Source organism: Motacilla alba, chromosome 2 (assembly GCF_015832195.1).
Source record: "Motacilla alba alba isolate MOTALB_02 chromosome 2, Motacilla_alba_V1.0_pri, whole genome shotgun sequence".
Lineage (NCBI taxonomy): Eukaryota > Metazoa > Chordata > Aves > Passeriformes > Motacillidae > Motacilla > Motacilla alba.
This window is the reverse complement of record NC_052017.1, coordinates 29,633,939-29,645,273: the sequence shown is the minus strand read 5'-3', so window position 1 is coordinate 29,645,273 and position 11,335 is coordinate 29,633,939. Positions and strand designations below refer to the sequence as shown.

The 11,335-nt window shown below is 41.7% G+C and overlaps 1 protein-coding gene across 2 annotated transcripts in view; it reads left to right on the top strand.

Annotated features, from left to right (window-relative positions):
* The first annotated feature begins 1,283 nt into the window (after positions 1-1,283).
* The window catches only part of SNX13 (sorting nexin 13), a 65,075-nt gene continuing 55,023 nt past the window's right edge, over positions 1,284-11,335 (top strand). Inside the window, exon 1 of one of the 2 annotated variants that reach the window (XM_038125097.1) lies at positions 1,284-1,555. In XM_038125097.1, the coding sequence (XP_037981025.1) occupies positions 1,544-1,555 (12 nt within the window). In that variant the 5' untranslated portion in view covers positions 1,284-1,543. The remainder of the gene's footprint in view (positions 1,556-11,335) is intronic. The other variant, XM_038125087.1, reaches the window with a different exon arrangement.

The following is an 11,335-nucleotide window of genomic DNA, read 5'->3' as shown; positions in this document are numbered from 1 at the left end:
CAGTAATAATCACAAATAAAACTAAGAAGTGGTCAACCTTGAAATGTTAAGTATTTAACAATACCTAGGAAAATTACAGAACTTCTGCAAAACCCATCAGCCTCAAGAACTGCTTAATGCCCTTCACATTTCTGCAAGAAAACACATTCTGCTTTTATTGGGGGAGAAAAAACATTGTAATCTGGTTGGTTTTCTTCACATTAAACGATTAGTGTTTTTCCTCCATCTTTCCTGCAAACCATTACTATTTCTTTGGTGTGCATGTTGTTACCGGCTATGCAGGAAAAAAATCCCATCTTGTTCCTACTCTCCCAATGCACCTAAGGTTAACTGTGTAACCCAAAGTCTAGTGAAAAAGCAAGCACTAACAGAAGCCCGCAGAACAGTGCTTAAAGGAAGAGCAAGTTTCAGACGGGAATATTTCTGTGTATTCAAATACTTAGCTGTGGGGGCACATCACCCCAGGGTTCTCCGAGCTGGGGGCAGACGTGGCTGTTTCTGAGAAGATGTGTTTCTGTTCCATACTTTATGCCATTACTTAACAAGTAGGTAACAGGCTATATAAATTTCTTTCACAGAATTATTGAGCTTGGAAAAGACCTGAGATCGTAAAGTCCAAACGATCGATCATCACCACGTCCAGTAGACCACGACACTAAGCGCATCCAGTCTTTCCTTAAACACCTCCAGGGAGGGTGACTCGACCACCTCCCTGGGCAGTCCACTCCAACGTCTGAACACACTCTCGTGAAAAAATTCTTCCTAATATCCAACCTAAACCTCCCCTCGTGCAGCGTAAGACTGCGTCCTCCCGCCCTGTCGCTGGTTGCCTGGGAGAAGAGATCCCCACCAGGTTACAGCCTCCTTTCAGGCACTTGTAGGGAGTGATAAGGTCACCCCTGAACCTCCTTTTCTCCAGGCTAAACAACCCCAGCTCCCTCAGCCGCTTCTCAAAGGACTTGTGCACCAGATAAGACATGCGCTCTTCCTCAGCATCTAGAACAGGGGAAGACGCGCAGCGCTCCATACGTCACTGGTGGATGAGAGATGCGCTTGGTCAGAAATTTAACACAATATTTCGATTAGCGTCCGCAGCACAGTTGCCTGACACCGAAGAGCTCCAAGACAGGTCACACCAAGGGAGACAGGGGAAAAAAAACCCTCGCAGTTTCGAGTTCCGCGCCTTGCGGCCGGACCCCGCCAAAGGCCGCCGGTGCTGGTGCCGGTGGCAGCCCCGGTGGCGCCGGGCAGGCGCAGCGCGGGCCGGGCAGGGGCGGTCCCGCGGCCCCGCTGGGCGGGCGGGGCGGGGCGGCGGCGCACGTAGCCGTCCCAAGATGGCGGCCGCTCCGGACCGGGCTGCGAGGGCGGCAGCGGGGCCGGGGCCGGCGGGCAGGCGCTGAGCGGGGCGGCGGCGGGGGCTGGCGGCGCTCGCCTCGCCTCCCCTCCCCGCGGGGTGCAGGGTAGCTTTCCGCGCGGCCGCCAGGCTTCACCATGCTGCGGGGCTAGAGCCGCCGAGGCGCCGCCGCAGCGCAGCGGGGTAATAATGTTAACAGAGGTAAGAGCGCTGCCGAGGAGGTGCGGGAGCGCGGGGAGCGGCTCGCTGTCCGCCCGGGCGCTCGGCGCTCAGTGCCGTGGCTCAGCCCTCCGCCGGGGCCTCCGAGTTGTCTCGGCGGCTGGCAGTTTTCTCCTTGGCCGCGGAGGGCAGAGCCACTGGCCGGCTCGCCCAGGGCAGCGCCGGGCCCCTCTTATCAGCCTCCGTCCGCTCCCGGCAGGGCGGGACGGGAGCGGGGCGCTCCGGCTCCGCGGCGGAGCCCGGTCCGCCGTGCCCGCTCCGTGCGGCGGCTGGGCCCGGTCCCTGTTCCGACGCGGTCCGCAGACGGCCGGGCTGTGCTGCCCGGACAGGGCCCGTGGGGCCGCGCCCCCGCGGCGGGCCCGTGTCTGGAGGAGCGGAGCGCACCTGGTGAGGGGGAGCCCGCCTCGGCCCTGGGCCGCCCCGGGGAGATGCCCCCGCCTGGGCCCCGCACGCCCGCTGCGGCTTCAGCCCCTCTGGCCTCCTTCTCCGCGGTGGCTTCGCAAAGGCTCCGTTTGTTCTTGTATGTTTTCTTGGAGGGTTTAAGCGGAGCGGTTCGGCTGTGCTTGCAGGAGTTGGTGTCACTAGGTAATCTTTAGAAGTTGGCTGCCCCGGTTCACCTCTGCCTGGTGGAGGATTTCTGTCCCGAAGCAGCTGGGCTGTGAGGCAGGCAGGTATTTGAGGATCAGCATGGGCTATAAATGTCTGCTGTGTCCAAAGGCATTCTAAAAGGTGGAATCTAGCAGTGCTTTCCAGTTGCTGGAAATTAGACTTTACCCCCGTATTCTGTTTTGTTTACAAAGAGCAATTGATCTTCTATTTTTAATGTCAGCAAGGTGTCCTGAGTGCAGATACTTCTGCAATATAATGACTGTGTTACCCATGTTTTGTAATTTGTCGTATTATTCTACAGTGGAGGTTATTCATCCAAAAGTGAGTTAGGTGTTGCAGGGTAAAGGCTTGCTTTCCAGCACCTGAACATTTCAGCTTTGCTTTCCTGAATGATATTAAACAGTATCTTCTGTGTTTTAACTTGCATCAGTTCAAAGTTTTAGGGCATTCAGAAAGCATTTCTGTAGAGCCATGAGCTTTCAGATTTCCCCAGGAGGGTAAAATTTGCAGAATGAGTTAAACCTGTAACAATATATGACCTACTTTTGAATTGAGGGTATTTGGTGGGTGGTCAGGACTAATAAGCTGCATTAAAGAGAGTTGGTGAGTGTGATGGCTATGACTATTAGCCATAGTAATTTAGATTATTTTAAGGGCAGCATAGAACATTCTGGGTCGGTGCCTCCTACTGGACTGTTTGTTCCTTTTGGTGGTGGCTGTGTGTGCCCATCCAAGACATGTTATCTTGGAACTGAATTTTCTTTTTTTAACAGTGTTGAAATTCTGTGAATAGCAGTGTGGATGACAATCCATTGGCTTTTTGAGATAAAGCTTAGTGATTTCTTGTGTGATGACCAGTTATGACACTTATCCTTGTTGTCAAGAGGAGAGGGTACTGATGTTCCCTTCTTCTGGTTCCTGTACATATGTTATTTGTAAATGCTTCAAGGTGAAGTATTCCAGCCTTGAGATTAATTTAAATTTTAAGGGAGTATAGCAAAACTTCAGGCCTTGCCTGCCTGAAAAGCAGTTGTGGGGAGTTCTTCAGGCTGTCAGAGACAGCTCTAGGCTGTCAGGAATACCCACCTAAGGTGGACTGCAGGAGTCCTTTCCCAGTGTGCTTTTCTGGCTGTTCTGATGACGACTTGGTAGCTACAATAGCCTGGGAAAACCATACACAGTCACACCCATGAACCATTACCATGCTTTAGAGGAATATACGTATTGTTTCAAGTCTTCTGATACGTGATTTCGTTATGTATAAAAATTGAGATTGACTGTATGGTGAACTGACTTTAGAAGCAAAAACTGTGCTAGTTTTTGGTGCTGGATATTTATGGCCTTGCCAAGTTTGCTACTGTCTAGAGTGGCCAAAATCACTGTAATTTTGTTTTTAGCCATTAAAAATTTAGATCCACTTCCCCTACTATAATTGCTAGTTTTATAACCTACCAATATTAGAAAATATTTTTTCTAAAATATGTTTAAGAGTGAAGGAAGGGCAGATTGGCCTTTACATTTATTGTTATAATGCAGTAACATAGTGTTGAGTTTTTCAAGGTCAGTTTCCTACATCCTTTGACTGTATTGGTCTATGCAGACCCCAGCAGATTAGTTTCATTTTTGTGTGAATGCAGTTAGGATTAGGACTTCGTAATCAGTAATTTCAGGGGAAGATCACACTTCCTGTCAGGAAAAAATACTCAGTGTGGTTTTTTTATTTGGCCCTTTCTGCCCATCTTGTTTTAGTCGCATTCAAAACCCATGCTGTTGGATGCCAAGCACATCCATTTATTTACCTAACTGGCAAATGCCATTTCCAAATTTTTCACCATAAAACTTACTTATGCAGTAATATTGAATACGTTCTGTCAGCATGTGTTTAGAGTCCTGCTGTGATGATCATTTCCCTAGTCTGTTGTGTTGGCCATTCCGTGCCTTTTCACTTGTTCCCCTTTTCTTGTTCATCAGATGTCTCCTCTGCTTTCCAGGCCTGTGTGGCCTGTTCCCGTGTGACTTACTGCCTCAGCACTTTCTCATCTGGCGAGGCCATGACAGACACAAATTGCAATGGTCTTTCTCTTGTCTTTTTGGACAAGAGGCTTTGGGAAGCAGTTGGTGTTTTACAGCTCTGGCTCTTAGTGGTCAGTAGTGTCTTAAATTCTGATGGAGCAAACATTCAGTAGGATTTTGACTTAATTTACAAGAAGTTTTGGATGTCTTTCAAATTGATGGTCTGTGCTGTCTGCATTTGCTGCTTGTGTTGTCTCTGAAGAGGGCACTTTATCTCAGCTGATAAGTAGGTTCCTTTTTTTACCTCCCCAGCTACTCATTAAACTACTTTGAGATGCTTAGGGAGAACTTCAGTATTTATCAGCAGCTACATTTTTGACAACTTAATTCTCAGCTTAGCAAGAATAACTTGTTGCAGTACTAGTGACAGTTTAGAAGATTTTGAAATTTGACTTTTTTTTCTTATCTACAACTACAAATGAGCCATACTAAATGAGCTCTAACGTGTTGGTTTTTCTTGTTATTGCAACTGATTAAGTTAATTCACTAACTATATGTAGTATTTCCTTTCCATTAAACAATCTGCATTTTGTTTATAAGAGAGGTTTAACAACCTTTCATTTTTTTCGGGTAAATTTTGTTAACTACTGGCCATTGAGAACTGTTTATGAGCAAAACCAAGCAAATTAGCCTGATTTTTAAGAATAAAGGTTGACTCAGCAGCTTAACTTCATCTAGAATAATAGTGAATTAGCCTTTCTGCAACAGTAGCACATTGTAAAGTATATTAGTACATCTCTGAAAGACTCAGAGCACAGTTAACTGCTTGATATACTGTAGTATTAACTTTTTCTGTTCCTGATACATGTCAGTGGCAGATTGGTCTGGTGCTTTGTGTCTGAACTGTGTTCTGCTTGTAGAACCATTTTCAAGTGTGTAGACATTTACCAGGATGCTGAAATAAATAAGTTTTCAGTCCTTTTGTGAAACTTGTGTGCTGGGGCTTTCTTTAGTGCCAGTGTTTTGCTAGATGAGATCTAGTTGGAGCATTAGCTGCAAGCCCTTGGGAGGTAAAATGCCTCTTTCTCCTTCAGTGTTTTCTGTCAATGAGGTTTCCCCTACAGCTGGTCTCTGTTGTGTCCCTAATTGTTCCTATTAGAGCTCCTTTAATAACTCTATAATTTATGAAGTGTCAGTTGAAAGTATGTGAGAAATTATAAAATAAACAAAACCAACCTTTTGCAAAGAGCAGTTATCATATATTCCTGAGTACTTGCTTTTAAATATTTTGCTGGCTACTAGTAAAACAGCATCTAAACACTCAGGACTGTTCTTAGAGTGTACAGTTGGGCCTAAACTGCTGAGACTGAATGCAGAGTTCTGCAACAACTCTAAAATGTCAGTCTGGACCATTCCCTAAAGCAGCATGGAAGAAGAAAATCATGAAGTTCCTTACTTCAACAAAAATAATAATAGCTTGTTGGGTTAGATAGCTGAAGGAGCTCCAAATGATGATTTCCTCTGTCTGGTTGCACTCTAGAGAATTATCCTTCTTTTAAATATGTTTGTCGTCTTCTCCCCACCCTTACAAAGATGACAAAGCATGTTTTCTTTGAGCTAGCATTGGGAGAATTGCTATTATTAGAAAGGAGAAGTCATTGATATTGTATCTAAGTTATTTGCAACAGTGAAAGGATTAATTTTTAGCAGTCTCACTAGCAATTTTCCCCATTGCTTGGCTGAGAATACCAAGGCTGGAATGATAGCAAAATCAATTGCAGTTGGTACTTCCAGTTATGTGAGCGAGAAGCTTCAAGATATATAAGGCATTGTAAGCTTAGGCCTGATACTCTGATTTCTGAATTAATAAAACAAGGCATTATTTCATGATGTAAACATATTGACGAGTTTGAACAAGAGCACTCTAACCTTGTTTACATAATTTCTGTGGGATCACACCTCAAAATGATGATGGCATGATGGTGATTTACAAGTTTGAGGTGAAATGTATGTTTGTTTGTACTGTGAGTAAGCACAGATAATTGATATGTTCAGCTAGGGGGACTCCTTTTATAACTACCATTTGTGTTGGACAAGGGGTCAGTTCCTACTCTGTCACAGTTTGAGAGGATCTGTTAAAGATTATTATTGCTCTAAAACAGAAGTGGCTGTAAAATCCTGAGAGAGTAGAGGCGGATTTCTGGAGAAGTTGCCATGTTGATTGACTTTGTGTTCTGTGTGGCATGAGATGTGATCTCAGTGTTGCAGGTAAAATAGTGTGAGCCAAATTTATTGCTGTATTCTAACATCGACATTTTACAAATATTTAAAAAGTCCCATCAATTTTTAACTATTTTTTTTTCAGGGAGAATGAAAAATTTGTCATTTCCTAGCATGGAATATAGAATTTGACCATAGGGGTTAGTACAGGAGTTTATTTTGAAACTTTTTTGCCAGTGACACTGAAATCTTTTCAGTCCTGCTGTTTTGCCTATTTTCTCAGACAGTGAGCACAAGAGTAATTTGATTTGAACCTCACCAGTTTGTCAGTCCACTGGTTGCCAGCAGGAGACGGAAATAAAATCATCTCTGCTGGCTGGAATCCCATTAAATCCCTTCATGCATCAGATGGCTTGTATGATGTCCTTTCTTCAACTTCACTTGGAAGGATTTTTTGATAATTAGAAGTACTAAATTTCAGGAACTTTTTCTTTATTTCACACGTGGAAATGGCTCTGTGTTTGTTCATGTGAGGGCTCATATGGCCTAATTAAAAGTTCACTGGTGTCTGAAAGGCTTGATTCAGTATCCCATTGTGGTTGGAGTTCTGAGTAGGAGGATGAGCTTTGCATGCATTTTCTTTCCAAGAACGTTCGTAAGTTTGCGAATATACTTTGAAGAGTATTAACTGCTTAAATGCAGTTTTGCTTTTGTTACAATGTTATTTTTTTATCTTTTATGTCTGTTCCTTTGCAGTTCTTCCCTTAATCTCATACTTCTTGGAGGAGGGGGTTATCCTGGATCTATTTTAATCACATCTGTTTGTGTTAGAATGTTTTGGTTTCAGAACTGTCATTATTGTAAGATTCTTGTTCATCAGTATATTTTTGCAATTCTAGGGAATGACTACTCAGCACTTCTGCTGGTGCCTCTAAGGCAGTGCAGGTTAGGCTATCTCTTGTGATATAAGGGAATGAACTTGAGCCGGAAGTTTGAATTGCTACATATCCTGTAGGGCACCCTGCATTTCCAGTCTTCCAGTCAGCGCTGTTATACAAGGCCAAGTAGAAAATAATCTAGAATAGCAAAATTCTTGCAGCAGCTGTCCAGCTGATTATGAAACAGAGCCTCAGACTTGGAATGATTTCTCACATACCTCTTAAGTGGTACCAAAAGCAATGGGGAACAAATGTGTATGGTTTTCCCAGTTACCCCTTATTCAGCATTTGGCATTCCAGACTGCCCGGATGAGTTGAAGATCTGGTGATGTACATGCCTTGGGAAACAAGTGTGCAACCTGTGTTACTGTAGAAAGAGTGATTGCTTTGAAGTCTTGCTGATTGTCAGAATGGTCTGACTTGGAGAGATGAGGGAACCTTTCTTGTTGTCCTGCTGCTGTTCTAACAATGGCTCATGCAGGCTGAGATATCTGAGTCTTGAGTGTTTTCTCCTTTGTGAGGCCCACTTAAACCTTTACATTCCATGCCCATTATAATAAATCAAAACTTTGTTTAGGTTGGGTTTCCACAAAGGTTTCATACTTGTGTTTCATACTTGTGTATTACTTTTCTGAAGCCTATGTAATGATTTTTTGTGATACCTTGAAAATGATTGGATCAGTAAAAATTATATATATTCCTTATTCACTGAAGGACCTCTTTGTGCTTCACATCACATCTGTATTTATCTGTATTTGTGTGCTTTTTATTTTTTTTTCTAAAAATCTGTGCAAGTGGTTGTAGTTCTGTTCCCCTCTCCCCCAGTATATCTTGGTATATTTGTTACTGATAGATGCCTTAATTTTTAATGAAACCTGTTGGGGATTGAGGTATCCAACCTCTTTAAACATACGTGGAAGAAAAATACTTTTTTTTTATAGTTTATATACTCAAATGAGTATTTTTGATCATAATGCTAACATATGGAAATTTCATTAACTTTGTAAAGCAAAATCATATACTATGGAAGTTTAAATCTTGTAATTTAATGCCTGAATTACAAATTTAATTTGATGGTACATATAATGAAATGGTAATTACTTTTTATGCTTGTTTATTTCTTCTATAAAATTTAAAAAATCTTGTGGAGAACAAATTGGTTTCTGTGAATATAATTTTTATTGTTTTGATAAGAATTTATTTATTTATAACATTAGGCTAGGAGAATAAGGTTTTATTTAAAATTTTCACATTTACCAAAGCTTTTCACAGTCAGCATTTTTTCTGAATTTAATAGAGTGCAGTAGGTGTGTTAAAAATAATTTGTCCTTACTTTGTGTATAGAAGAACTTAATGCTGGTACCTTGCTTTATGGTCTTACAACTATGTACTAATTTATTCTTTAGTACTTCATGCTTGACTTGCATGTGTGCTTAAAACTTTGAAATAAATTTTATGTTTATTTCTTTAAGTTGTTTTTAAGTTCTGGACTTTAAATGGCATTGGTCTGTTTTTCAGTTGGCAGTTGCTCTACTGCAGCTTCTTAAAAATTCTTAAGATTATGAATTAGCAATAGTGACACCAACAGCAATGTATATATGAATGTTTCTAAGCTCTTATATTACTTTATTGGATATTTTCCTTTGTTGAATTCTCCAATTAATGATGGTTGACTGTTGCAAATCACAGTTTCTTTTAATTGTGCTTTATTTTAATGGCACCTTTTTTGTTTGAAATATTTTTTCTCTTTTTACAATCTCAATATAACATGATGCTTGCAGTCTTCTTATTTTTCTCACTAGATTTCTAGAGACTTGCCCAAAACTTGAATTTCCCTTATCCTCTGTTTTTTGGTGCATTATGCCAAATGTTTTTTTGTTTTCCACTAATAAAAGTAGCTGCATTGTTTCTGTGTAGAGTTGTGTACCTGGGTTGGTCTATGAATGCTTCCACCTTGCTGTCCGTGTCATTCTTCTTTTGTTTGTTCTTTTGTTTTTCTCATGTATTTTTTCTTCTTTATAATTTTCTTTATATATTTTTGTTTTCCTACTGCTGTCACTGGGATGGCCATATATTTTTCATTAGATGTTGTCCATGCATAAAGGCATTTAAGTTGCCAGGAGTGCTGTTTCATGTTTGACTTCACTGGATCTAGTCTGGCTGCTACTAAAGTGGTTTTCTCCCCTCCATCAGACTCAAGCTGGTCTGACAGCTTCTCGTTTCAGGTCTAGCAGCTAAGTAGCAACTGCCTGAAGAATTCTTTTGCCTTGGTGAACCAGTCTTGTGGTGGGATATGAGGGTGGGACCACAGGATAAGTTGCCAAATCTACAGCTGCATGGTTTGGTGCTCGGGAAGTGCATAGTGTCAGTCTGCATTTCCTTCTGTGTAGATTTAAAATGAGTCAATACCCAAAATAATTCCTGTTCTTTTGAAAACAGGGAATGTCACTATCCCTTCTGTGACTTCTGAATGCATCTCTGCCTCCAGAAAAATTACAGATAAGGTTTGGTTGTTTCAGTTAGGTTTCTTTTTTTCTTCTTGACCATGTGGCAGTGATTGAAGATTTTAGATATCTTCTCTAAACTTGCCCTGGGAGCTGGATATTCAAATGACTCTATTGGTTTAATCTATAATTAGTTTCAGTCTCTAATCTTGAAGTGGCAAGAGTTGATATACCATTTTTGTGGTTTCCTTCCTCTCTGAATTCATTGAAATTTGTTGGAAATATTCCATACCCTTATGTATGAGAATGAAGTATTCCAGCAAGTTCAAAAAATTGTCCCTTTATGTGAATGTTATTTGTAGGTATTCACACTTCCTTTCTCTCTTCGGTGTCTTCGTGGGAGAGGTAGTATGTGAACCTGGGAGATATCCAGGAAATAGTTGACATGCTAATTCTGGACCCAGATTTTGTACAAAGAAGAAGATTACTACTTGAGGCTAGAAGATTCATCTAGGATACTCAGCAGGCTCTTTGCTTCCACGGAGAGGCCAGATGGACAGAGGTCATGGAGCAAAGCCTTGGAAGAAGTTGTAGGAGGCTTCACTCTACTTACACTCACCTGCAGTGCTGCCAGCAGCGTTCTGTAACAAACCACTCAATAAAACCTGTGGAGTTTCTCGAAGTTGTACAGGCAGCAAAAAGCAGTTTTCTCAGGAACAATATTAAGGGAAAGGCAAAAGTGCAGAGAGGACTGTGAAAGAGATTCATGGAGTGAGCATGCCTTCCTGAAAGGGATTGGGGACCAAACATCTCTATAAAGCAAGCAGGTAAAGCACACAAACAATAAAGACAGCAGGAGGTATTGGAAAAGGGGGGTATTAAATACATGAAGGGCAAAGATTTTATTTGTTTTGGTTACATTCCCATTGGAAAAAGACAGTAATACTTAAACAATTTCTCCTTTGCTGATTCAAAGCAAAATCTGAGTGCTGATTTTCTGTGTTGGCTCTGTCCATTCTGTGAAGAGTTAGGCATTAGCTGCTTATTAAAGAGGTTACAGATTTTTTGTATACTGTGAACTGTTGGAAAACTGGCTGACACTGAGCTGATCTCTTTCCCTTGCTTTACTTTGTCTAACTGTGTGTAATTCTGTCCAGAAAAACAGTTGAGAAGAACAGTAAGTTTTTAGGCTTACTCTAGCTTTGTAAAGGTTTGCGTCACTTTGTATAACAACTGTTTCCATGGTTATTTTGTCTTCATCCAGTAAGCATGCTTCATATGAAATTTGGCCCTGTAGGAGTTCAGATGTACTCTCAGAGACCACTGGGAATTTGTAGTGAAATAGTGGTTGTATCAGAGTTTCTGTATTTTATTGTTGTAACTGGAGAAAACCTGTGGCGCTCAGAGAACTGCATAAAATTTAAGATTTTGAAGAAAACAGAGTAACATCACAATCTTCAAAGGAAAGTGCTAGTATTCTGTCAGTGGTTTTAAGTTTCTTAAAAATAGACTATATTTACAGTTTGGGATCCTACTTG